At 40.6% G+C, this 24,057-nt stretch overlaps 1 protein-coding gene across 1 annotated transcript in view; it reads right to left on the bottom strand.

Annotated features, from left to right (window-relative positions):
* Window positions 1-24,057, bottom strand: part of grid1a (glutamate receptor, ionotropic, delta 1a) — a gene marked incomplete at both ends in the record, with an annotated part of 460,593 nt that overhangs the window by 3,748 nt on the left and 432,788 nt on the right. Inside the window, 3 exons of the mRNA XM_080739942.1 lie at window positions 11,093-11,259; window positions 15,867-16,062; window positions 22,139-22,273. Coding sequence (XP_080596068.1) covers window positions 11,093-11,259; window positions 15,867-16,062; window positions 22,139-22,273 — 498 coding nt within the window. The remainder of the gene's footprint in view (window positions 1-11,092; window positions 11,260-15,866; window positions 16,063-22,138; window positions 22,274-24,057) is intronic.

Here is a 24,057-nt window from a genome sequence, read left to right as displayed (position 1 = left end):
TGTCTATCTGCGTCCATGTTATGCCCATATATGGAGTATCTGTCTGTGCCTCCAACTGTGTTGCAGACACAGTGCCGGTTCCCCCTTTAATGCAAACCTCATTATACCTGTTGTCATAGGACCCGTTTTGAACATCTGTTTGCCTGTGTCCATTTATGCCCATATATGGAGATATCTGTATCTGTCTGTCTGCGTCCATTTTATGCCCATATATGGAGATCTTTGACCATCTGTTTGCCTCTGTCCATTTATGTCCATATATGGAGATATCTGTATCTGTCTGTCTGCAATCCATTTTATGCCCATATATGGGGGCATTCATTGAACGCGCGTGCCCGTGGGACGAACGGTTCTCGAGATACGCGGATTACATACATACATACACACTCACAGAGATTTTTTGTTGACTCATGTGGCGTACGTGATGTCAGAGCCTTTTATGAAGTGATGTCACAATGAGTCAGAGCTTTCGCCGATTTCCTCCGGAACAGCCTGATGTCAACAATCAACCCTGCATAAGGAGATTCCGAACGTTTCGCGCCGGTTCGGGAAAACCGCGCGTCGGGTCGGGTCGAGACCCGGCACTGCACTCCGTACCGCGGCGGGGAACGCGCGTGCCGAATCTGAAGCCGGTGGGACGAACGGTTCTCGAGATACGCGGATTACATACACGCAGACAGACACGCAGAGACTTCTCGCATTTATAGATAGATTACCCTAATTGAGAAACAGTCCTAAACACGTTGATTATTAGCACATTCAAATAAGAAATATAATTAATTTCAGACAGCAAAAACACAATCCATAATGCACACTAGTAATGTGTTAGCATTGATTTTCATCTCATTAGCAACCGTAGTGAAAGAGTTCTGTCAATATTGTAGTTTGCATGTTTGCAGAGGGGAAAGACGCAATATTGACTTGTTGCATCTATTACTAAACTCTGCAAGAATCATGAGCGCAACAGTCCCACGTAAACAAGGGCAAGGAAAAACAAAAGCAGCTTCAGAAAAAATGAGTTTTATATCAAGTCGAATAATCGCTGCCACAGAGATGAGCAAATGCTACAGCCGACCCATTAGTTAGCTTACGGAGTGTGGGTGATGGGGGCATGGAGAGGAATGGATGGATGCTGTGGTGGAGAATAATGATGGCTGACTGAAAACAGAAGCGAGACAGTGAATCTCTTCCCCTGGGGAGGCCGGCGTTCCATGCAGTCATTATCGAAGCCCTGTGCTCGTGGCGCTCGTGCACAGTGTGTCTGACACACACACGTATGCCAGCTTTAGACATACACCCATTACTGCACGTGCTATAGTGCCACGAATCTTCACAAGCGCATTTGACCTTTTATTTTCTCCCATACAGTGAGTGACAGTGAATTCTGTCTTGGCCATACCTGTATATGGAGCGCGACATGAGGCGTGACTGACTGACACACATGAGCTGCAGGTTTTCATAGTAAATGCAACCTAAGGTTGCAAATAATAATAATAATAACTGGAAAGGTGCAATTCTGGGAAATGTAGTTGTACTGACGCGAGTTGCGAGGAATCCACTGAGAACTGAAATTAATTCTGTCCTACGTATTTATTGCGACCGAAGGTCGCATATACTCTGAAGAACCGTGTCGCTTGAGTGTCCTTCCTTCCTTCCTTCCTTCCTTCCGTATCCTCGTAACCGTCTTTCCGAATCCTCTGTGATGTCAGTGTGATGTCAGCGAGTTGTGACATCACTTCCTGTACAGGGCGGCTACACGAAATGTGGATAACACTATATATGGAGATAGTCCAGTCCATCATGTCATATGGGACTACCATCATAGAAAGTAGCCATTGTTAGGCCGGAGTCATTGGCTGTCTAAACATGGAGATGTGGATAACACTATATATGGAGATAGTCTAGTCCAATATGTCATATGGAACTACCGTCATAGACAGTAGCTATTGTTAGGTCGGAGTCAATGGCTGTCTGTCTGTCTGACTGTCTGTACAGGAAGTGATGTCAGATCATGTCACATGACATACTTTTTATGCCCATATATGAGTCCTTCTGTACCACATCTCCATGTTTAGGCAAACTCCACACAGAAAGGCCCTATCGCCAACCCAACCTAGGGTGTGAGCGATAGGGCCTTTCTGTGTGGGGTTTGCCTAAACATGGAGATCTGATCCTCTGATCTGATACGGGCGGCTGGACTTAGATCACCTATGAAAGGATGTCCATGAAAGAATGTCCATCCACCTGGAGAAAAGAAAATGTAACAAGGAGGTGGCAACAGGGCGGCCAAATAAAGTTATTAGGCCTGGATCCAACTTTAAGTCGACGCACATGATTCCAGAAGTGTAGTGCTTATTCGCTCTTGTATCAAACCGGTACTCGAAACGTACTTAGAATTTAACATATTTTCTAAAGTAAATATGGGGGCTGCTGTGTTAAGAACGTTTCGTTGTCAAGCTCAACGTTGGGCATTTGGACCTATACATGGAGAAATGGAGCGAATCTGTTTGGCCTAAACATGGAGATGTGGATAACATTATATATGGAGATAGTCTAGTTACTCTAGTACATCATGTCATATGGGACTACCGTCATAGACAGTAGCCATTGTTAGGTCGGAGTCAATGGCTGTCTGTCTGTCTGACTGTCTGTACAGGAAGTGATGTCACATGACATACTTTTTATGCCCATATATGAGTCCTTCTGTACCACATCTCCATGTTTAGGCAAACTCCACACAGAAAGGCCCTATCGCCAACCGAACCTAGGGTGTGAGCGATAGGGCCTTTCTGTGTGGAGTTTGCGTGTTCTCCCCGTGTCTCCTAGGGTTGATACCCTCACAAAAACATCCCCCCAGAATGACAACAACTAGAATCGTCAGAGAAACGCTGTGGTTGGCCAGATTGTCAAGAAATGGCGCGACCTCGCCCTTTAGGGCGAGGTTGCATGTCATCCTGAGGTCGCATTCCACCCTCGGGTGTCTTACTAGTATTATATACCAGTAAGACGCCCTAAGGACAAGAAGCGTGCACATGGGCATGTGCACATGGCTGCATTGATGTATATATACCCTTCTCCTGAGATGGTCGAGTCATCACTGTGATGTCAGAACAGGTCAGCTATATCCATATATGGAGTCTGTGAGGTCAATATTGACCAGCTCCATGTACAGTGGTTCACAGAAAATTGAGTCGCCTCAGGTATCTGTAGGTACCTCTGGACACCCACCGGTCTCTCTGGAGATGGGAGTGTCTAAAAATAGGAGGCCGTCCTTTCAGCTTATCTTCTGCAATACAGTCAAGTGACACTAGATGGCATAGCAGAGCAATTAGTTTAACTATTTTGCTGGGGATTGAAATGAATTGAAATGAACCACAGAAGAGACTACTGTAGATACTAGAGAGTAATTATACTTTAAATGGTGTAAAAATACATTTTGGCATAGGACTTTTTCATTAAATGTTAATTAAATGTCTCATTTGTATTTGTAAGGGTCCATTTAAAACTGGCTATGGGACTAAAACGGATAATTATAAAGTTAACAGTTCACATGACAATGAGCTTATTACCAGCACTTAATAACAGTTCCACTGTTTCAGAGAGAGCATGTTTCATTATGGAAAAGCTCTGCTGTTCGCTTGTCTGTCTTTGTTTCCTTGTTGGTTTGAAAACATGTGTCTACCCATGTTTTTCTTAGATTAGCCAACTAATTCTACTATTTCTTTGCATTTGATGTAATTGGTGTTGGTGTAATGATGTATTACCTAAGTTCTAAGAATTACTTGAGTTCAATGTTGAGGTATTTGTATTTTACTTTAGTATTTACAAATTCAATTTGGTGGTCATTACTTCACAGTGTCTATATATCATTGATTACTGCACCTCTCAGTTCTCAATTATAAACATTTATAATCATGTAGTCCAGGGGGCGCCTGAGGGATTGAGCATACAGTTATGAGAGCACTGGCCAAACTGCATTCCTGGCACTCAGCCGATATCACACGTCGGCTTTGTCCCTTTCAATGTGAGCAGGGCGTCACCCAGCGTCAAAGCCCGCCTCCACATCCTGGCTGTCTGCAAAGGCTGTATGTCTACTCGTGATGTAGCTCTACTGTAGCCTATACAGTATTCTACCCCCACCTCCAAAATAATAAAAAAAAATCTCAACTGAACTGTGTCATGTTCCCAGCCTACATAGGCCTATACTGTGTATTTACCCTTCAACTATAAAATATATATTGTTTTTAATGAGACATGCTTTGTAATTAGGCTATGCTCCCAAATCCATATTATTATCGTCTGTTCGCATATTTCAATGAGTCCCGCAAAAGGAGGTTTTTAGCGAGGTGAAGTGAAACACCAACAAAAGTCACCTGGAAGATGAAGGTCGGAACATTTATAGCCTATGGAGCATATTTCTGGACATTATCTACGGGGATGGGCTATTTCTCTATCAAAATAACAACTTTTCTAGTGTTATTTCTTATCCTGGTAAACATCATGGGTCTGTCTGACAGACAGCGTTCCTTGTTCGGCCATGTCAGATATATGCGCTTTCTCTAATTATCCAACAGAAGAGAGAGAGAGAGAGAGAGAAATGGTCAAGCCTATAATATATTCAATAGAAATATATTTGTTATGCCAAATTACAAAACCAAACCCGAGTGGCCCCGTAATGGTCTTGTCCAGTTCCGTCCCGTTCGGATTCTTTTTTTGTTTTTTTTTAGACCTGTGACATTGTCCTGAAATCCGTTTATTTCCGAGGTTCAGAGAGACCCGAGCATTTAGCTTATGATTAGGCTATTAAAAGTCCATGCGTGCCTCTGCCTTTCATGTGGTGAGGTCTACTCAATCTAACATACTGCAGCTGTGTGAACTGATTGACAGGCACTGTCAGAAGTCAGAGCGGTGTAAACTTTATCATGTAATGTAGACTTTATTGTCCAATGCTGCTGGTTGGTTGCCTAGGAATCTAAATCTATAATATTAACATTGAAACAAAAGCCAGGGAGAAAGGAATGCTTTTAAACAAATGTCAAGTTTAGGCTACTGAGTCTGATGTTGATTAGCAAATACATTTGTTTAATTTCGCTGTTTTAATATTTAAATGGTATGATGATGATGAAAGCAACATGCGTGCCTTAAGAGGAGGCTGGACGCACTGGAGAAAAAAAGCGAAATAGCCGATCTGCAAGCTCATAATGGACATGATTTATTTCAGTCTAACAGTGGACTGACACTGGACTGTTTATTCTGTCTGTCTGTCTGTCTGTCTGTCTGTCTGTCTGTCTGTCTGTCTGTCTGTCTGTCTGTCTGTCTGTCTGTCTGTCTGTCTGTCTGTCTGTCTGTCTGTCTGTCTGTCTGTCTGTCTTGTTTTGTCTATAAACCAATAAATGTTTTATAGCCAATATGCTATAGACATTTTTAAAAGGCTTTCATATACTCCTGACATTTTTCAAATGAGGTTTGGGCTAATAGATCACTATGTGTTCAGTTTAGGCTATTTTCTGGGTTTCAATTAGGCCTACAACAACACAAATAATAGCTAATAATAATACATTTTCGGTTAGTCTGACAGACTGCACTGTTATGCAGCAGGGGAGGGGGTGCTATGACATCCAGCAGCCAGCGGCCAGCGGTGGACAGTAACTGAGTAAATGTACTTGAGTACTTTTACTTTTATTTGTACTTCAAGTAGCTTAAAAGCATGTACCGGTATGTCCTCTTGAATACGTTTATTTAAAAGCAAGTACTGTTTTACTCTTTTTAAGAAGTCCTCCACTCCATCAGTAACTTCTTTATATACAAACCAGGAACTTTCAAATGTAAATGTCACAATAGTCTACTTGTTATCCTGCTGTTCTTATTTCAATATTAATTATTAGTGAAAGTTAGATGAAGTTAGAACTCAACTGCTCTGCTGCTGAGTGAGCAAGCCGATCGAGGCGCGATCGTCTATGGGCGGGATCAGCAAGGCCGTCAGTGATGAAAAAAAGTACTCACATGTTTTCCTTAAGTAAAAGTAGAAATACTCTTTTAGAAATCCCATGTTCAAAATATAAGCCTTAATTGGCTTGAGTAATGACGTTTTGGTATCAAAATGTAGGCTGTATAAAGAAAACGGAGCCTATAGTCTAGTCATTTCACAAATGTAGCCTACCATTTGTAGATTATACAAATATTTGAGCAGATTAAGCAATATTGTGAGCTTGTATTTTCAAATGGCCTAAATGTAGGGCTGAAGTGGTTGTATGCCTTTATAGCCTAATAATCGAAATTTGCAAAGTATCTAACTGTTTTCAAAAGATTGTAGTGGAATAAAAATAGCCTACTCGAGTAAATGTACTCAGTACACCAATGAAGCCTGCGTGTGCCGTCAATTCAACACGGGCGGACAATAGAACTGGTTCAACATGTTTGGCACAGATACTTGTGTATTGGAAGCAATTAGCTTGTCTAGAGGGTCGCCTATATGGTCAGCTGCTCCCCCTCCAACCGTCCTACTGTATATGTTCCATGTGATGTTCTCCCTTATAGACTGTTTTTATTTAATTTTTTGACACTTGCTTTGGCAATGTAAACGTATGTTTTCTCACAAAATGTCATGATTACCGAAAAGTATTGAAAAACAGTGTGGTAAATAATAGTTTGACATTTTAACTTGACCTTTCACTCTGTAATTAGAAAGGGACCCTTTCACAAAAGCAAAAGCGATTGGTCATGTCAGAGGCTTGGTTCTCAAAAACCTCCTCGCTGTCACATCTTCTTCTGAGACGTTGACATTTACCAGAAGAGGAGGAATGGAGAAGGATTTCTACAGGCATTAGGCCTACATTTATGACCATGATGGCATTACATTATTATTATTAAACCACAATCAAATGTTTGTCCAGGTGTCTGGGACAACTAATACATCTTTATGAACAACTTTATGAGGCTATTGGAAAAATGTTGCCTACTGCCTTGTTTCCAAATAAAGAACAATTTCAATTGAACATGTGAACAAAAGTTGTGTCTTTTTCGTTTCCTTATATTTAGCTTATTATTATTATGTCACGTTTATGTTGTTTTGGGACAGTGTGTGAACCAATTATTTTGTAATTGTTTGTGTCACAACGTTCTGTCATTTGATGACTTCTCCGCCTCTCTCTCTCTCTCTCTCTCTCTCTCTCTCTCTCTCTCTCTCTCTCTCTCTCTCTCCCAGCCCTAGAATATATATATACATACAGTATATAGTATCAAAATCAGCTTACAGTTTTTTTTTCGATTGCTAAAACACATTTTTTTTAAATTTGGCACAATTTTCACAACCTTTACTTCTGTCCCCAATCGCTTGACTCAATTTGTTACTACTTTAGATTTCCTTATCATATTAGACTCTGACTTTCCTTCTTTACACTCTGATGTAAATTTCACATCACCTTGTTGTCAAAACACAAGACACACTTTTCAGGTTTGCACACACTTCTCACATAAAATCTCATAGCATCAATCCACAACACACAAATATTCAAATCTCTGAACTTTCGGGTCAGGCGAGCAATTCAGAGCCAGGTCCCACTGCTTCAGGCCATGGAGGAGGCTTATGGAGATGTGGGCTTTGAGGCCTGTCAGGGCTTCATGCGGCACTCTAGGCCAGGGGTTTTCAAAGTGGGTGATGGGGCACCCTGGGGTGCCACGACGGCAGTCCAGGGGTGCCGCGAGATCATTTGATAATATTTTGAATTTATTTGGACACTTGAAAAAATATTATTTATTATATAAAGTACAAAGTTATTTTCAGTCAGTTCTAACCAAAATGGCTATTATGTAATGGCTCAACGTTTTCCTCGCAACATAATCACTAAAATATCGTCACTGTCGGGCAGAAAACTTGTATCTCCAAGTTTCAAATGTGTACGGCTTTTGGTAAAGAAAAGCCATGCTACATCATACAAGACTGTCGCACAAAACTATTGAAAACAGCCGATCTACAAGCACACAACGCGTTGTGGGCTTGTTTGGAGTGTTTGGGGGTAAACGTTTAGACCTACAGTCAATAAAATGTTTTGTCTGCATATTTGTGTGCTGTTTTATGTTTGTCTATGAGAGAAGTGGGCATACACTGGGTCATTTTACAAAAAGGGAATTGGTTCATTTACCAGAGTAATTGACATTCATTCAGTGTGTTCCATTTCGACAATTGTGTTTTCAATTTTGCTCTTCAGTGTTCTGTTCATGCTTGGTAGCGTTCAGCCAAAAGCTAGTTGTGTTTATTCAATGAATGCATGTGTGTGTCATGTGAAAATATGGCTGTGTTTACCAAATGAAAACACGAGTTCCATTTTGTGAACATGTTAAGAGATTTGATGGCAAAGAGTTGTTTTGCAAAGGGATCTTCAATGTTTTCAGATCAAGGACCCCTTAGTTGAGAGAGAGATGAAGCAGGGACCCCCACAACCCTTTGTACCTCAACCTCTGTGCTTACTGCTTAGTATGCTCTTTTTTCCCCTCCACACCTAAAGTATTTGCCGAAAATAGCCAATCTGCAAGCTCACAACACTTTGCAGTGTGAGGTGTTGTGAGCTTGTAGATCTGCTATTTTTGAAAAATTGTGAAAATGAGTGCAAGTCTTTGAATATCTTTGACCCGATCTTTGACCCGACTTCTAAATCCTTCCTCTAAAATCGAAATCATGCTGTTCTCAAACCTTTTCATGTGAAGGACCCCCAAAATTACAGGTATTTGGCCACGGACCCCCCATCTCAAAATATGTTATTCCAGGGACCCCCCAGAAGCAAATATTTGAGTTACAAATGTTCGCTTTTAAGTAGATATATTCAAAGACTTGCAAAAAAAAACATGATTTAAAAAAAATAGCAGATCTACATGTGCTTGTATATTTGCTATTTTTCAATAGTTAAAGCAGTCAATAATCCTAGGCCTAAATGGGTTAAACAAATAATTACAATTTGAGTGCAAAAATAACTTGAAAAGAAACTATTTACAAGCTCACAATGCAGGTAGAGATAACAAGTAACCAACAAGTAATAGACTCGAATAGTCGACTCATATTGAAGAATCGCCACCCCGTGGCTGAACAGCCACACTACACGTTGAAATAAAATATCACATTTCTAGGGGGCGCGGCTAAGAATTTGGAGGCGTGTTTGACAGAGGTACCTCTAGGCACCTCTTGACACCTCTAGGTGTCATTTTAGACTTGGCGACGCTAAATGTTGTAACCCACTGTATGGAGATCTAGGTGATGATCCAGTCATCTCCATGTATGGATATCCAGGGTTTGATGAGGTCAGTGTCGTGATCTTCATATATGGAGATCCAGGTGACGATAGTCTGCAGTCTTGATTTGCAAATGAATTCTGTCTTGGCCATATCTTGGCCATATGGAGCGTCCATATATGGCATTGCCAAATATGGGCTTAATATTGATCACATAAGGGATCTCCATATGTGATTGCCATAACAGGCTGTCTTGGTCATTGGTCAACTATGTGATGTCACAATCTAAGCTATAGACATTGAGGTGTTACTGATGACCTTACGGTCGCAATTATGATGTCAAGTCAAGCATGACCAATCCTGTCTGATTGGACATTATATTGGCCAAGATATTCATCTTTACAACCCAGATAACATCAGTCAGGTTAACAAAAAGCAGGTTCACTTTACTGGCAAAGAATTCTCTGACCTAGAACAACAGTGTGTTTCCTATTGATTGATTGATTGAAGTATTTATTAGAAGTTTTGCATAGGAAAAGGTACAGTTTCATGACAGTACAGTTCACTGATACAGGGTCAACTAAAAGGAAGCTCGGGTAAGACGAGGCTTGTTTCCGTTGATATCCTTGAATAGCAACCATTTATATTAGGCTATATATTGTGTTATATACAGTATATTGTGATGTCAAGTGAAGCATACAGTAGTGTGTTGCCTATAGCAACCACGAATATGAATAATACAATTTTGTGTAGAGCGGAAAAGGTATACCGGCCCCTGAGGGACTCCATTCAACAAAATATAGATGCTTGTGCTTAAATTGGACGAATAGGATTTCTTACTGTCTCTGAGAAGTGCAATGCAAATTTAATTTGCATTGTACTTCTCAGATAACTTTTCAAAGAAATCTTCAAAAGAGATACCATACTGATGGCTGCACATCAATCCAAAAACAGATGCCTGAAAATCAATGAGCAATTCATTAGCCAACACAAACTTTACAAAAGTTGTCATGGTGACAACATGCTCTGGATGCTGATATACAGTATCTAATAGGCCTGCGTTAACAACACTTTCTGTTGCGTCCAGACAATAAAAGAAAATAAGACTAATGTAATTTGTTCGAAAACAGGACATATTTACGCACGTGTCAGGACTTCTTCTTTCCTTAATTTATTCCATCTAGACTTCAGTTAGCAAACTGTAAGATCAACACATTCACTAATTTAACAATACTAGAAGCTCGGCCGGCCGAGCGTCTAGTCGGCAACCTGGCCAACTCGGGAACGATGTAAATAGGGAATGAAAGCCCCGCCCTTTAATGTAAACCTCATTATACCTGTTGTCATAGGACCTGTACAGTACATGATGTCAGAGCCTTTTATGAAGTGATGTCATAATGAGTCAGTGCTTGCGCCGATTTCCACCAGAACAGCCTGATGTCAACAATCAGTTCCGCATACGGAGATTCCAAACGTTTTGCACTGGTTCGGGAGAACCACGCATCGGGTCGGGCCGAGGCCAGGCACTGCACTCCGCGCAGCGGCGGGGAACGCGCGTGCCGAATCTGAAGCCGGTGGGACGAACGGTTCTCGAGATACGCGGATTACATATACACACACACGCAGAGACTTCTCGCATTTTTTGTAAGATACGGGATGCGAGGTAGCTATTCCATGTGCCACTATGTGAAAATGTAGTTTAACCCCTTAAACCCTTCGTTTTCGTGGGGGAAGAAAATTCATATTTTGAAGATTTTTGTCTATAATGACATGGCCAAAATAGGGACACAGGTTGGAAGTGGTTAGAGAAGGGGAGATGTGGCTTTGCTGAAAAAAAGTAGTAATGTAACGCCCATGCTGTGATACTTACTTCTGAGAGAAAAGGTCTCGGTAAGGGCTGCCATGCTGCAGGGCCATGCCGTAGCCCCTGGTGCTCAGGCTGTTCCCCGTCACTGTCAGTGTGCAGTCATCATCTGTCAGTGCTGCGTACTCCACCACCGCCATGTCCCACAGAAACGCAAAGGACTCGCTCTTCACCTGGACAGTACAACAGTACCCGCACACATGCACAGACACACACATTTGCTTGAACACAACTCTCTGAAAGACCATTAGGATTCTGCACGCGTGTCTGGATACAGACAACATATGCATGGATACGTAATTGGAAACTATGACATCTTGATCATGATAATCGATCCATCAAATTGTCCCTGACAGTATATCTCTGTTGCTACTTCAAGCTCTTTAAAGCAAGAAAAAGCACAACATTTACTCAGCGGTGGACAGGTCATGCCCAGCGCTCCACTTTGATATAGAGAACAAGGCAGGCAACTTTCAGAAAGCTTAAGTGTTTTAGATTATGTATGTAATAATGTATTAATCAAATCTGCAATCCAGGACTTTTTAATGAAGACTTGACTATATCTGTATGATAATACAAATTGTTGTTGGGAGGAAACCTTGTCTGTCCAAAACCGTGTTGTATTTATCGCTTTTAAAAATATTTAAAGAATAGTGAAAATAGACGATCTACCGGTACCTGTACAAGCACACAACCCCTTGCAGTGCGAGGCACTGTGTGCTTGTAGATCTGTTATTTTCTCTAGTTTTGTGCGACAGTCTTGTATGATGAAGCAGGGCTTTATACTTAAGGAAAAACACATACAAATGTGAAACTTGGAAATACAAGGTTTCCCCCCCGACAGTGATGAAATGCTGTAGCAGCTGCAGTGGTTGGAGGTAGTGTCTCCCTACTATTCCACTGAGAAATGTACAGCCTGTTATCAAACAGGACACCTGACAGTTGACAATGCCAATACACTTTAAACAAACCATCTTTAATTTAGTTCAGGCATCGTTGAAATTATCTCTCTCCATTGTGTGAGGGAGATAACGGACATAGAACCTATATATTGTAGTGTATGAATTTAATTATGTTTAATTATGTGTTAATTTATTCATGCATGGTGTAGGCTAGTGACTGCAAGAACAATCAGAAATGTCTGACATGACATGAATTGAAACCCAAAAGTTTTTCATAATTATTTAACGCATAATGCATGACAGTTGTTAGCCCTGAAGAGGCAAAGCTGTAAATCAGGCCTAAAAAACGTTAACACTTGTTCGGAATAAGTTTAGCTTTTTTTTTTTCTTAGCATCATTGTTTTAAGTGTGTAGCATTCTAGACACATGTCATGTATGTTCTAGCCTTGGGCTCTCCCAGTAGGAATCTCTAGGACAAGGTCGACCTCTGACTGTCTGAAATGCTTTTGGAGCGTGAGCTTGTTTTTTGTTCTGCCTGTCCTCCTGTCCATGTCTCTAGTGTCTTCCAAGGTAATGCTGTGCTGTCGGTGAGGAAATCTGTGAACAGGCCATTTGAACAGCTCAATGTCCTGAGAGTTCAGCTGCTTTAAGACAGGCATCAGGATTTAAAAATAGATCTACCTCTCCTCCCTCTCTCCCTCACTCTCTGTCTCTCTCTGTCGATCGCACACACAGTTCAAACCAATGCCTGGAATAGCAGCACATGGCAGGGTGTCATTTATTTCCCTTCAAATCATGCTGAAGTTGTAATGAAATGCATAATGCTGCTAATTATGCTGCTTCATTGGCGATGAAGAGCTCTGCAATCAAGTAATGATTAAGTCTGTTTTTCCCCATTCTTGAATAAAAGGCTCAGTCAAACTTGCCTGGAACTGGAGGTAAACTGAAAAGTGCAATTGGACTGTCTACAGTACACACCATGCAATTAGCTCTTTAAATAATAAGGTGGTTCAAAGACAAGTGTGTATATTATCTAGACTTCACTGAATATAATTTGTTATACCATGGCCATGAGAAATGTTGCAGCTTCAGTCAGTCAGTCAGTCAGTCAGTCAGTCAGTCAGTCAGTCAGTCAGTCAGTCAGTCAGTCAGTACACATGTCTACAGTCTATGGGTTGGTTGGTTGGCTTGTCACTGGGACATCACAGGTGATATGACAGGTGACATCACCTATGTAAAAGTCCTTATATGGGTATTCCTCAGAATCTCTTTTATGCCCATATATGAAGATCCCTGATGTCATCGATATATATCACTGGCCAGATGGCCAAGCCATGGCCTATATCTGTGTGGCTGCAGATAGGGATCTCCATGTATGGGCATAAAATATATTGTATGTATATGGATACATATTATTATTAATAAAGGATAAGGGTCCATATATGGGCATTACCAGAAACAAAATCCCTTTTATGCCCATATATGGAGATTTCACGATGTCATCAATCCCAGGCCCTAACTGGCCCAAGAGCCTGCTTTACTCTGATTTAGACTCCTTCGTTAATATTAAGTACATATATGTATATGGATATATATTAATAAAGGATAAAATAAATACAATTTCCATATACAGTATGGGCATTCCCAGATGATGCCCTGTTAGGGTACCCCCTTATGCCCATATGTGGAGAACCCCAGGCATCAAACCCAGGCCCTTGCTTGGCTTTACTAATTAACATACGTTTTATGCCCATATATTGAGATTGCTGTCCCAATATCATCAATATTAAGGACATATCTGGGAATGCCCATATTTGGTAATGCCCATATATGGGCATGTTTTGATATAACATTGTTGATTATCATGCAGGGGTCTCCTTAAATGGGTAACTGGTGCGATATACATTACTGGCCAGATGGCCAAGAATTGGAACAACCTCGCCCTTTAGGGCAAGGTTGCATGTCGCCCTGAGGCGTCTTAGTAGTTTGGAGGATTCTTCAGTCTTCTGTGTGTGTGTGTGTGTGTGTGTGTGTGTGTGTGTGTGTGTGTGTGTGTGTGTGTGTGTGTGTGTGTGTGTGTGTGTGTGTGTGTGCGCGCGCGCGCGCGCACGCGCGTGTGCGTGCGGGTGTGTAAAAGCTATGGGGCCAAAAGGGAAAGAGACATAGCATATAAAATATGAATTCCCATAGAATGCTGAGCTTGTGGCAATCAAGAACAATTAAAACTGTTTAACATTTGAAGAGATTAAGAATGCAGTCCAACACCTCAGTGAATCTGTGCACTATTAATGACACAGTGTCAGCCTGCATGCCTGTGTCTGGACAAGTTTCACATAATTACATTCTCCATCTTTAATGTGAAATAATGGTTGATTCTGTCTATTGTGGCAAGATGTGTCAAACTGGATTTTCAACTCGACTCAATTGCTAATTTAAGTACCCGAAGTGATTTAAAGGGATATTTCACTTTCAAACATGTTTGGGGTCATTTTATTGTCTACTCATGTTTTTGTGAGCACCCCGGACAGTTTTCAAGGTGCTTGATTCAGTATTTAGACGTCTGATATTCAATTTATCAGACACGCCCCATTCCAATACAAAACCGTAACTTCAATCGTCATTTTAAAGTGAAATGAAGTCAAATGAAAGTGAAATATCCCTTTAAGTCACCCACCAATTTTATGAATTCAGACATTCTGGATTGCAAATTCCCCTTGAGTTGCTCTTAAGCCTGATTTATAATCCTACTGATTTATAAGCAACGCAGACACATTGTGCGATTTTACTTTGGTTATGTTCGGTGCGTGAAACTGCCTGTATAACTATAAATCAAGCCTTATTCATATGCAAAAAGTAAAATGAAGTCAAATGAAAGTGAAATATCCCTTTAAGTCACCCACCAATCCTACTGATTTATAAGCAACGCAGACACATTGTGAGCTTTTACTTTGGTTATGTTCAGTGTTTGAAACTGCCTGTATAACTATAAATCAAGCCTTATTCAAATGCAAAAAATAAATAAATAAATAAGAATGTTGAATGTTTTAGAAGATTCATTTCAGGTAATGGTATATAAAGCAGAAAGATATAACATTGACCATATTAAATTAGTCATTATGACCCAATGTCTGAGGCTATGCCTCATTTTCTTCACTCAAGCTGCATCTCCCCACATTGTTGATGATTATTACAGTCTATTCTATAAAAACAACAACATTAGGGGGTGATTGCCCCGAGATGCATTGCTAGAGGTGCAGATGCTTAAAAAAGAGCTATGGCAAAACAGTGTGGTGTTGTTCTGTGGAGCGGGTCATCAAGTGATCAAATAATGAATCACAGGGAAACTAGGAAATGATGTGGATCTTGGGCTCCACATATAAATTCCAATGTAGTCCAATGTGGATCTCTGCCTAGGCCCCAAAGTTGACCTCATAGTTGATGTTGTCAGCCTGTCATCTATGACAGGTCTACATATGACTCCCAATTTTTGGGCAGGGTTTCAGCTGCCCTGCAACAGCCCTGCCGACATTGAGTCTTGAGTCTTTGACATTTTGCCTGCAATTGTCCCACTGCTCCTATCGTATACTAGCATGCAAACAGGAGTATAGTCAAGCTAGTTTCATTGCCATAAACAGCAAACAAGGACAATGGCCATCAAGTCTAACATCTAAAAATCAGGAAGTAGTCTTTCACATGTATTTGGACCCTACTGATTGCAACCTTTCAGCACAGTTTTTATGTTGTTTTATAGATAATGAGGCAAGTGCCCAGGCTGCGAATGGAACATAGCCGTTGGAAAAATATATAATGGTTAAAATCAGGACAGTTTGACTTTTGCTCCAGAACGTTGACCAAGAACTAGTAATATTGGCCCTAACCTTTTTGATACCGTCAGAGGCGCTGGAGACAGAGTTCTCATGGCCATTGTTCTTGTTGATGGTCCTCCAAAGCTCAGCGAAGGTGCTGTCCTGCTCCAGAGGGTTGGTGCCTTTGGCCCGGAAGTAGTCATAGACGGCAGAGTCCCTCACTGTCCCATACACCTGGTCCACCTGCTTGGACAAGTCCTGGAAGGACCTGGAGAGACCGGGCTGGTTTGTGAGACTTGACAGAAACATTGTGATTGCAGTAAAAGTGCGAGAGAGAGAAAAAAAAGTAAGAAAAGCTATTTGTTTTCTTTTTGGGGAGAATGGTACAAGTGAAAATATAACATTTTCTCCCAATTAAAAACAAAAGAAAAGCTCCAGAGAAAGGGTACGCAATACAAATCTTTATCTGTACATTTTTCCATTAGGAACTGTATGCAGCAATGCTTTGGCAGGCAATTAACACAATGTTCATGGCTGATAATTTGTTTTTTGTTTTTTCACACAGGTACTGTAGATAACTGATTGATGTTCACCCATGCATTCTTTTACATAATTAGTCTGATTCTTACCGTGGTTGAGTGGGTTGCCCTAAGTCACATTTATCAACTCTAATCGACACAATAATTTGCGTCTCTGGTTACAATGGTTACCAATATCTATGATTTTCTAGCTTGCCAGATTTAAAAGGAAAAGAAATGCCTAGTGAAAGTGAAACACCCGAACGCTGTTTGGAATTCAGTCTACTATGTTTGAATTTTATCCCCATGGTTTGCAAACTAGTAGGCCTAACACACAGAGTTATACTTTTTGATGACTTCAGACATATTTTCACATTTGTTCTCAATTTTCAAAACCTTGGATACACCACCCAAATTGGTCAGCAGTGCTAATCTAAATCTATAACTTGTAGCTAAAGCTTTTAAATAATGGAGTAAAAAGCACAATACTGAATCAAATTGACTTGGTTCACTGAATGGACGATCACTGGTTTTTGTTTATTGTTGAAGCAACTGAAAAGTCTTCAGCGTTTTAAAATAATTGAACTATTCATTATTATCTAAGGTTTTAAAAAATTACCCCAAGGTTCTGAAATTAAAATCAATGTGATTGTGGAAAAACTATAATTGGGCATTTGCTTCGTGTACTTATGTGCAAGGTCTTGACATAACAAAGGTCCTTGTTCTCTGCTAAATGCAGTGCAATCACTGACGCACATACTGTAGAGGTGCCGGATCATTATCGGAGAGCTTGTTAAACAAAGTAAGAAAATCTATGTATTCCTTAATTGCTGCAATTCAAATATGGATCAGGTACACAACAAAATACAACCCACAGTCATGGGGATGGTGTAAATTAAGACAATTCCATCAGGACATTGATAGAATGTTTTAAAAAATAGTTAAGACGAGGCAGTAGGTGGTTTTGGAGGATTAGATTTGCTTTTTATTTTATTTTTTTCACTGTTGCAAGAGTGAGGAATAAAATAAAAAAATCCCCCATTGGACCGTGAGGCTTATTAACCCAGTATGTTACTGCACTGCAAAGCATGGGGATTAAATTCAAACAAAGTGGGCTGAACTCCAAACTGCACTCACAAACCTAGCTGTTGCGTTAAAGTTGCAACTGCAATAAATCCCCAAGCAAAATGTTTTCTTGAATCTAGCTAGAAAAGTAATACCCACAGACAGTGCCAATATCATCGCATCATAGTGCAGTAAGGAATCAAGAGCAGTTTTAACCACTTAAACCCTTTATACTTCCGTTGAGCGACATCCCCCAGGGGTCTATGCTTTGTCCCCTCCTTTTTTCCCTCTACACCAAATCTCTTCGCAGAAAATAGCAGATCTACAAACAAACAAGCTTGTAGATCTGCTATTTCCGCTGGGTTCAAGTGGTTTATGGGTGACTTCATTAACCTTACATTAAGTATTGATTATGATCTTATACAGCTACAAATTATTCTGGTGCAGCCTCAACCAGGGTATAAGACTCAGACTAATTAATATCGCTCCAGTTAAAGTCTTGCATGTAAATAGATGTGGATGTTCTAAGCTACTGTATGCGGGCATAATGATGTAATGTAGGCTCACCAGTGCTCAATGCTGCAAGGCATACGTCCTGCAGAGATAATTGGCAATTTCCAATTTCACACAATAATGTCTTCTGTTTTTTTTTTGTTTTCTTTTCAAACCAAATGTTATGACATGCTTCCAATTAGGGTTCACTTTCAAGAGCATTTGAATACCAATCTACTGTGAAGATTAGCTGCCTCCCTGACTGTTGTTTAGTTGATGCTTGACATGTCGATCCGTGCGTTTGCTTCATCCTTTCAGTAAATTGGCACATGTGGACAGCACTGAAATGTCTGTACATGTAGCCAAGACTGGCTTCCATCCAATTACCTAAAAGGTGAGAGAATCGAATGGCTCATCTTGAGATAACAATGTTAGGCTAATTCCGTCATTTAATTAGCAGTCTATCTGGTGTTGCCGTAGAAAAATAAAGAGAGGGAGAGAGAGAGAGAGAGAGAGAGAGAGAGAGAGAGAGAGAGAGAGAGAGAGAGAGAGAAAGAGAGAGAGAGAGAGAGAGAGAGAGAGAGAGAGAGAGAGAGAGAGAGAGAGAGAGAGAGAGAGAGAGAGAGAGAGAGAGAGAGAGAGAGAATTACAGTTCATTCTGACAGCTGAAGGTATGGGCCAGTCATTCATTATGTGTGGGATATACCGTGCTCATTTCTTAAAGCTATATATTGAGGCTGTGTGTGTACTGTGGCTTCTTTTGTACATGCACTGTTGACCGGTCTATAGATTTAACATAAATCAAGTGTGATTCCCAACCTGGGGGTGACAAATAGGGCAAAGCTGTCACATTGCGTATACTGCACCACTGTTAGAAAACCATCCCAGATAATACAGTATCATTATGTTGCTGTCAGAGAAAAAAAAATGTATCTCCATTCATCTTTTTATTTCTGCATAAAGGAATGTCCTATCTTATACTCACCAGTATGATAGTGTCACTATTATATTATATTAGTATTATATTATATACTATATTGTAAATGCACTAGGAACATCTACCTGGGAGACACCCACTTCTTTTAGAAGTCTCTCTTGTTCTTCTAGTCTTGACATCTTACTGTCGCCTTTGAGAAGACCAGATCAATATATTGGGTTCAAGCCTCACCCCTTTGTTCATTAACTATAATGGTCTAACCAAGATTGAAAGAGGTGCAGCAAACCCGACCCCGTAGAATCATATAGACATTAGACACTGAAAACACAAGCAGTCTACATTAAATGTAGACAGCTTGGATATAGATTTCATATCCAAACTGCGAGACAGGTTGGATATGAAATGATTCCTCACAAAGGAGGAATGATTCCTCCTTAGTGAGGAATCATTTCATATCCAACCTTTCTCATTCCTCCAAGCTTTGGTCAAAAGTATAGCCCACCCAAAAGGGTAATTTCTTTACAGCACTATTACAACAGTGTTTCTCAAACTTTCAAATATCTAGGTCTCCCCTTAACTCTGACAGTGTACAAATGGAACCAAATGAACCCTAACAGGTTAATTTGGTTCCATTTGGTTCCAGTGTACAAATGGAACCAAATGAACTGGGTTAATTTGGTTCCATTTGTACACTGTCAGGGTTAAAGACTTGTATGAGTCAATTTAGACCTAGACCCCTAAAGGAACCCACAGAGTCCCTGGAATCCACTTTGAGAACCACTGCATTACAACATCTGGTTTATTTGCTACACATACAACACTGCATTGTTTTAACAGGGAATTTAAGCAGGAATGTTTACTCATTCTTGAAGGAGATGGAACACACTGTGTTTAATATTATGTCCAGTCAACAATCCTTCTATCATGTCTCTAGTAAATATTGCAGCACACACGCACACACTCACTCACGCGTGCACGCACTCGCGCACACACACAGGCCCATCAAAATATGACACTGATTTAGTTATTCAGATTGATTTAAATGTCATTGAGTCAATTGTCTCTGCTGCTGCACACTGCTGCTCAGGTCTTGTAAAAGATAAAATAAGAAACATTATGTGTTCATGTGCACACAACTGTCAGGGTATAACACCCAGGTACACATAGATTGTGTGCACGCACGCACGCACACACGCACGCACGCACACGTAACCCAGCTGCTGCTTAGCATTCCATCTCGTTCCTTCCATGTCCACATGTGGCTATTTGCTCAGAGGTAGACCGACTCAATGTAATCAAATACCTATTTTTCTACCCTTTGGGGAGAGGGAGAGAGATAGAGGGAACCAAATTGGATTTACTGCCAAATAACATTTGGACTGAAGAGAACCCATGCACTTGTTAGGTAGTGGCTCAGAAATTATTGGAAAGCATATAACACAATGTAACAAGACAGAGAGGAATCTTTGGTGTGCGCTATAGCACTTGTCCCTGTAGTGAAAATACCGCCATTTATTATGCAATTACACATAATAAACTAAACTGTGTAGTGTGTATAACACATATTATTTTGTTTCTTTATATACGGCCACAGTAAAAATATATCTTTTCTAAGAGAAACTTGGAAGAGTATGAAACTCAAAATAAGGTGTTCTTACTTTGAATTATGTATTCTGTATAGCAGCTGGGCCATGTTTCAATCCATAGACAGAAAACTGGGCTTTGAGGCCTCTTGAAGGTTGAGTGCATATTATAAAAAGCTATGCAGCTTGTAAAAGTTTTTACATGGAATTAGAATACAAGATTTACTCTCTTACAACAATATCATGTCCTTCTCTGATCCTCACTCCTCCTGACATTATAAGTGTCCTCGAGTGAGACTCCGAACCCAGTTGCCTCCGCCGTCAGTGTGTGAATGTGTGAATGTAATCCATACATACACCCACACGCAGGTGCAAAATGCTTTGGGAAAAGGTGCTATATAAAAGCAGACCAGGGTAGGCTACCAATTTCAGTGCAACACCGGCAGTACAAGGCAGCGAGCTTGTTTATGTTCGGTTATTGTTCAATGCGCAAACTATACAACATAGTATTGGTACTACAGGGTAATATTGTACTTATACCTTTAAAAAAATTAAATAAAGACCCAATGTTTCTCCTGACACAATTTCAGCTCTACGGTGTAGATGACAGGCTACATGACTGTTTGGTGGCAGCTGGGCTAAAACTGTTTTAATCCAAAGAGTGGTGTTGCAGGGAGCAATATGTGCATTTTTTATAAATGAGAAGTGACTGGCCAAGTCACTTAACATTTTACTGCTTGCCCCAGGCAAGTAGTAATAACTTACTTTATAGAGCCAGACCGATATAGTGTATTGGTCTGTCTGATACTGTACAGTATATCGTCCATTATTTTACTTTTTTGACGACATCATTATCAACAATTATGCAGCCAATGTGTTCCGACTTTTAATCCCTTTCAACCTGGCATACGTACAGTATCTATTCTGGGCAGGTTATTATAGGCGAAAATGTTTTACCGTTTTCACACAAACTGTAGCGGCATCTGACCCAGAAATCTGGCATCAGACTGGCTCTACTACTTTGGGCACCCTTTGAGCCAGGAAACATGATATAACAGTACATTTGATTTGCTCTTGACAAGCCTGAGATGGGTACTTATGATCACCATGAGACAAAAAGAGCCAGGTCCTTCATCCATTACAACAAATGGGGTCACCGTGACGCTTTTCACCTTATAGTGAGCAGTTTCAGTGGGAGGGTGTAACACATGCAGAAGAACAGGCTACAGGCTAGGGTTACAAAAAAAAAATCACACCTAGTGTGAAGGGAGCGGTGCTATTTTTTCGATTAAGCTTGGTCAATGTGACCCTGGAGGCCTGGACACACAACAAACTTTGACCGATTTGTGCCAAGATGTAGGCCAGACGTAGGCCACGCTTCAGAGCCCGGACAGAGCCAGGAGCGCCTATCAAAACACAATATATTCGTCGTTGTCGGGTGGAAACCTTGTATGTCCAAAAATGAATTAAACTAGTGAAAATAGCCCATCTACAAGCACACAACGCCTCGCACCACGAGGCGTTGTGTGCTTGTAGATCAGCTATTTTCACTAGTCTTGTGCGACAGTCTTGTATGGCGGAGCTGGGCTTTACTTTATGAAAAAACGTATACATTTGAAACTTGGAGATACAAGGTTTCTGCCGGACAGTGATATATATATATATATAATTTATATATGGTTTAAACAGTTAAGTAAATCTAAACAAACTGTAATTCAGTGTTTGACTGACGAGGACGGTGAGCCTTACCGCACGGTGTTGTCCATGCGTGACACGGTGAGGTAGGCCGCCAGGTTGGCCGTGTAGGAGGAGCACACGATGAGCGTAAAGAGCCACCAGCTGCCCATGACGATCCGCAGGGCCACAGATCCCAGAATGGAGTCACTGCCTGCTGAAACACAGGTACAAACACCCACGGGTACAGTATGGGTATACTAGGCACAAATAATAGAAACATGCATCTGCAAGCAAAATAGACAGTAAAATCCTCAAGTTATATATTTTTGTTAAAACAAGTGTTAAAGGGATATTTCACTTTCAAAAAAACCTTTGGTAATTTTATCGTCTAATCAGGCTTTTATGAACACCCTTTACCTTGTAACTTCAAACTTCATTTTAACCATGATAGATTAATTGAAAACACCCATTATTCTTTCTGGTGACTCATATTACCCTCCTAATACGTGAGCAGGCCGTGTTTTTTTCCATTTTCCCAAATAATTATAAAAAATAAATGAAAAAAGTTATTGAAAAAACACGGCCTGCTCACGTATTAGGATGGTAATATGTTTTTTTTATGAATCTATCATGGTTAAAATGAAGTTTGAAGTTACAATGGGTGTGTATGTGGAGAAAAGCCCATAAGGTGTTTCCCTGTTGCGTTATATTCCTTTCACTGTTATAGAGGTTTTGTTCAGTAATAGGCGTCTCCCTATCCAGCTCTTACATTTTCAGGTCAGGATCAGGGACGTGCAGAGAATGTTAGAGAGGCAGGGCCGGGGCTGACATTTCTAAAAGGGCCTTTTGGTGAAAATATCGAAAATAGAAGACTTCCAAGTTTACAGCGCGTTGCAGCACGACCCGTTGTGAGCTTGGAGCTCGGATATTTTCAGTGTTTGATACCACACTGAACTAAGCATTATCAAGTCAATACTGGAGATGAGGCGTAACGGCATGAATTTCCAAACAGAGAGGGCAATTCTTTCAACATAAGATGTTGCATTCAAGTTCAGTAGAGTTTGGACAAGGCAATTCTCTTGAATGCTGCCTTCAGGTATGGCATGGAAAGAGGGCATTTGCATTTCTTTCACCATAGTAAAAACTGCATTCATGGTCTGGAGAGGGCACTTTTTACAGACAGATAAAAGGGCAAGGGCTCAAGCCCCCTTTGATGTGTGCATGTGCCTGGTCAGGATACCAATGTTATCCAATCAGCAGAGTGAACTCATGCAGGATACAAGATAAACAAGCTCTCCAAGTTAATTGGTTGATTGGATAAAATTGGTATCCAAATCCGTATGCTTATACTGCCACGGTGTTTGTCTAGGACCTTCTAGAGACATCTCACAGTATTGACCAAGTGGTTAAGGCACAGCCTTATGTTCTAATCTGGGGTGAATTCCAGAACACTTTATGGTGATCCTACTAATCAGTACCATGTGTAAACCACAGAAGAGGCTATACAATGCTTGGAATTTGAACAAAATCCCAAATCTCTCAATCTGTGTTGGCAATGTACTCATTAATCTGCATTCTTTCGTGTCATTGTTTAGCACCCGAGCCTTCATATCTTAAACATTCCATCTGTTTGCTCTGTGAGACAGCAACAGATCTGTTCAACTGATTATCTACTTAATTTCCGCCATCTCCCTGTCACATTAGCTCTGTTTCTTTCTCGCTTCCTCTCAAATATGCCACCCCCTAAAAAAGAAAAAGTCTGCATACATTTTCATTTTGAGGATTTAAGTGATCAGAAAATGTCTTCTGAAAGATGTGTGAGAGTGAAAGGTAATGAAACGTATTTGTCTTAAAGTGTCACAGTCAATGTCTCTGCACCATTAGAATAGCTGGGAAAAGCCTGTCAGAATAATACTTTGACATCAGTCATGTGTACACTTTAACTCACTGCATGTGAGTTTTGGCTGGTTTTGGATGTTAAACCTTTGGAT

This window comes from Nannobrachium achirus, assembly GCF_963921795.1.
Source record: "Nannobrachium achirus genome assembly, chromosome: 13".
Classification (NCBI taxonomy): domain Eukaryota; kingdom Metazoa; phylum Chordata; class Actinopteri; order Myctophiformes; family Myctophidae; genus Nannobrachium; species Nannobrachium achirus.
The sequence above is the reverse complement of the archived record's forward strand: the minus strand, read 5'-3'. Positions and strand labels throughout refer to the sequence as shown.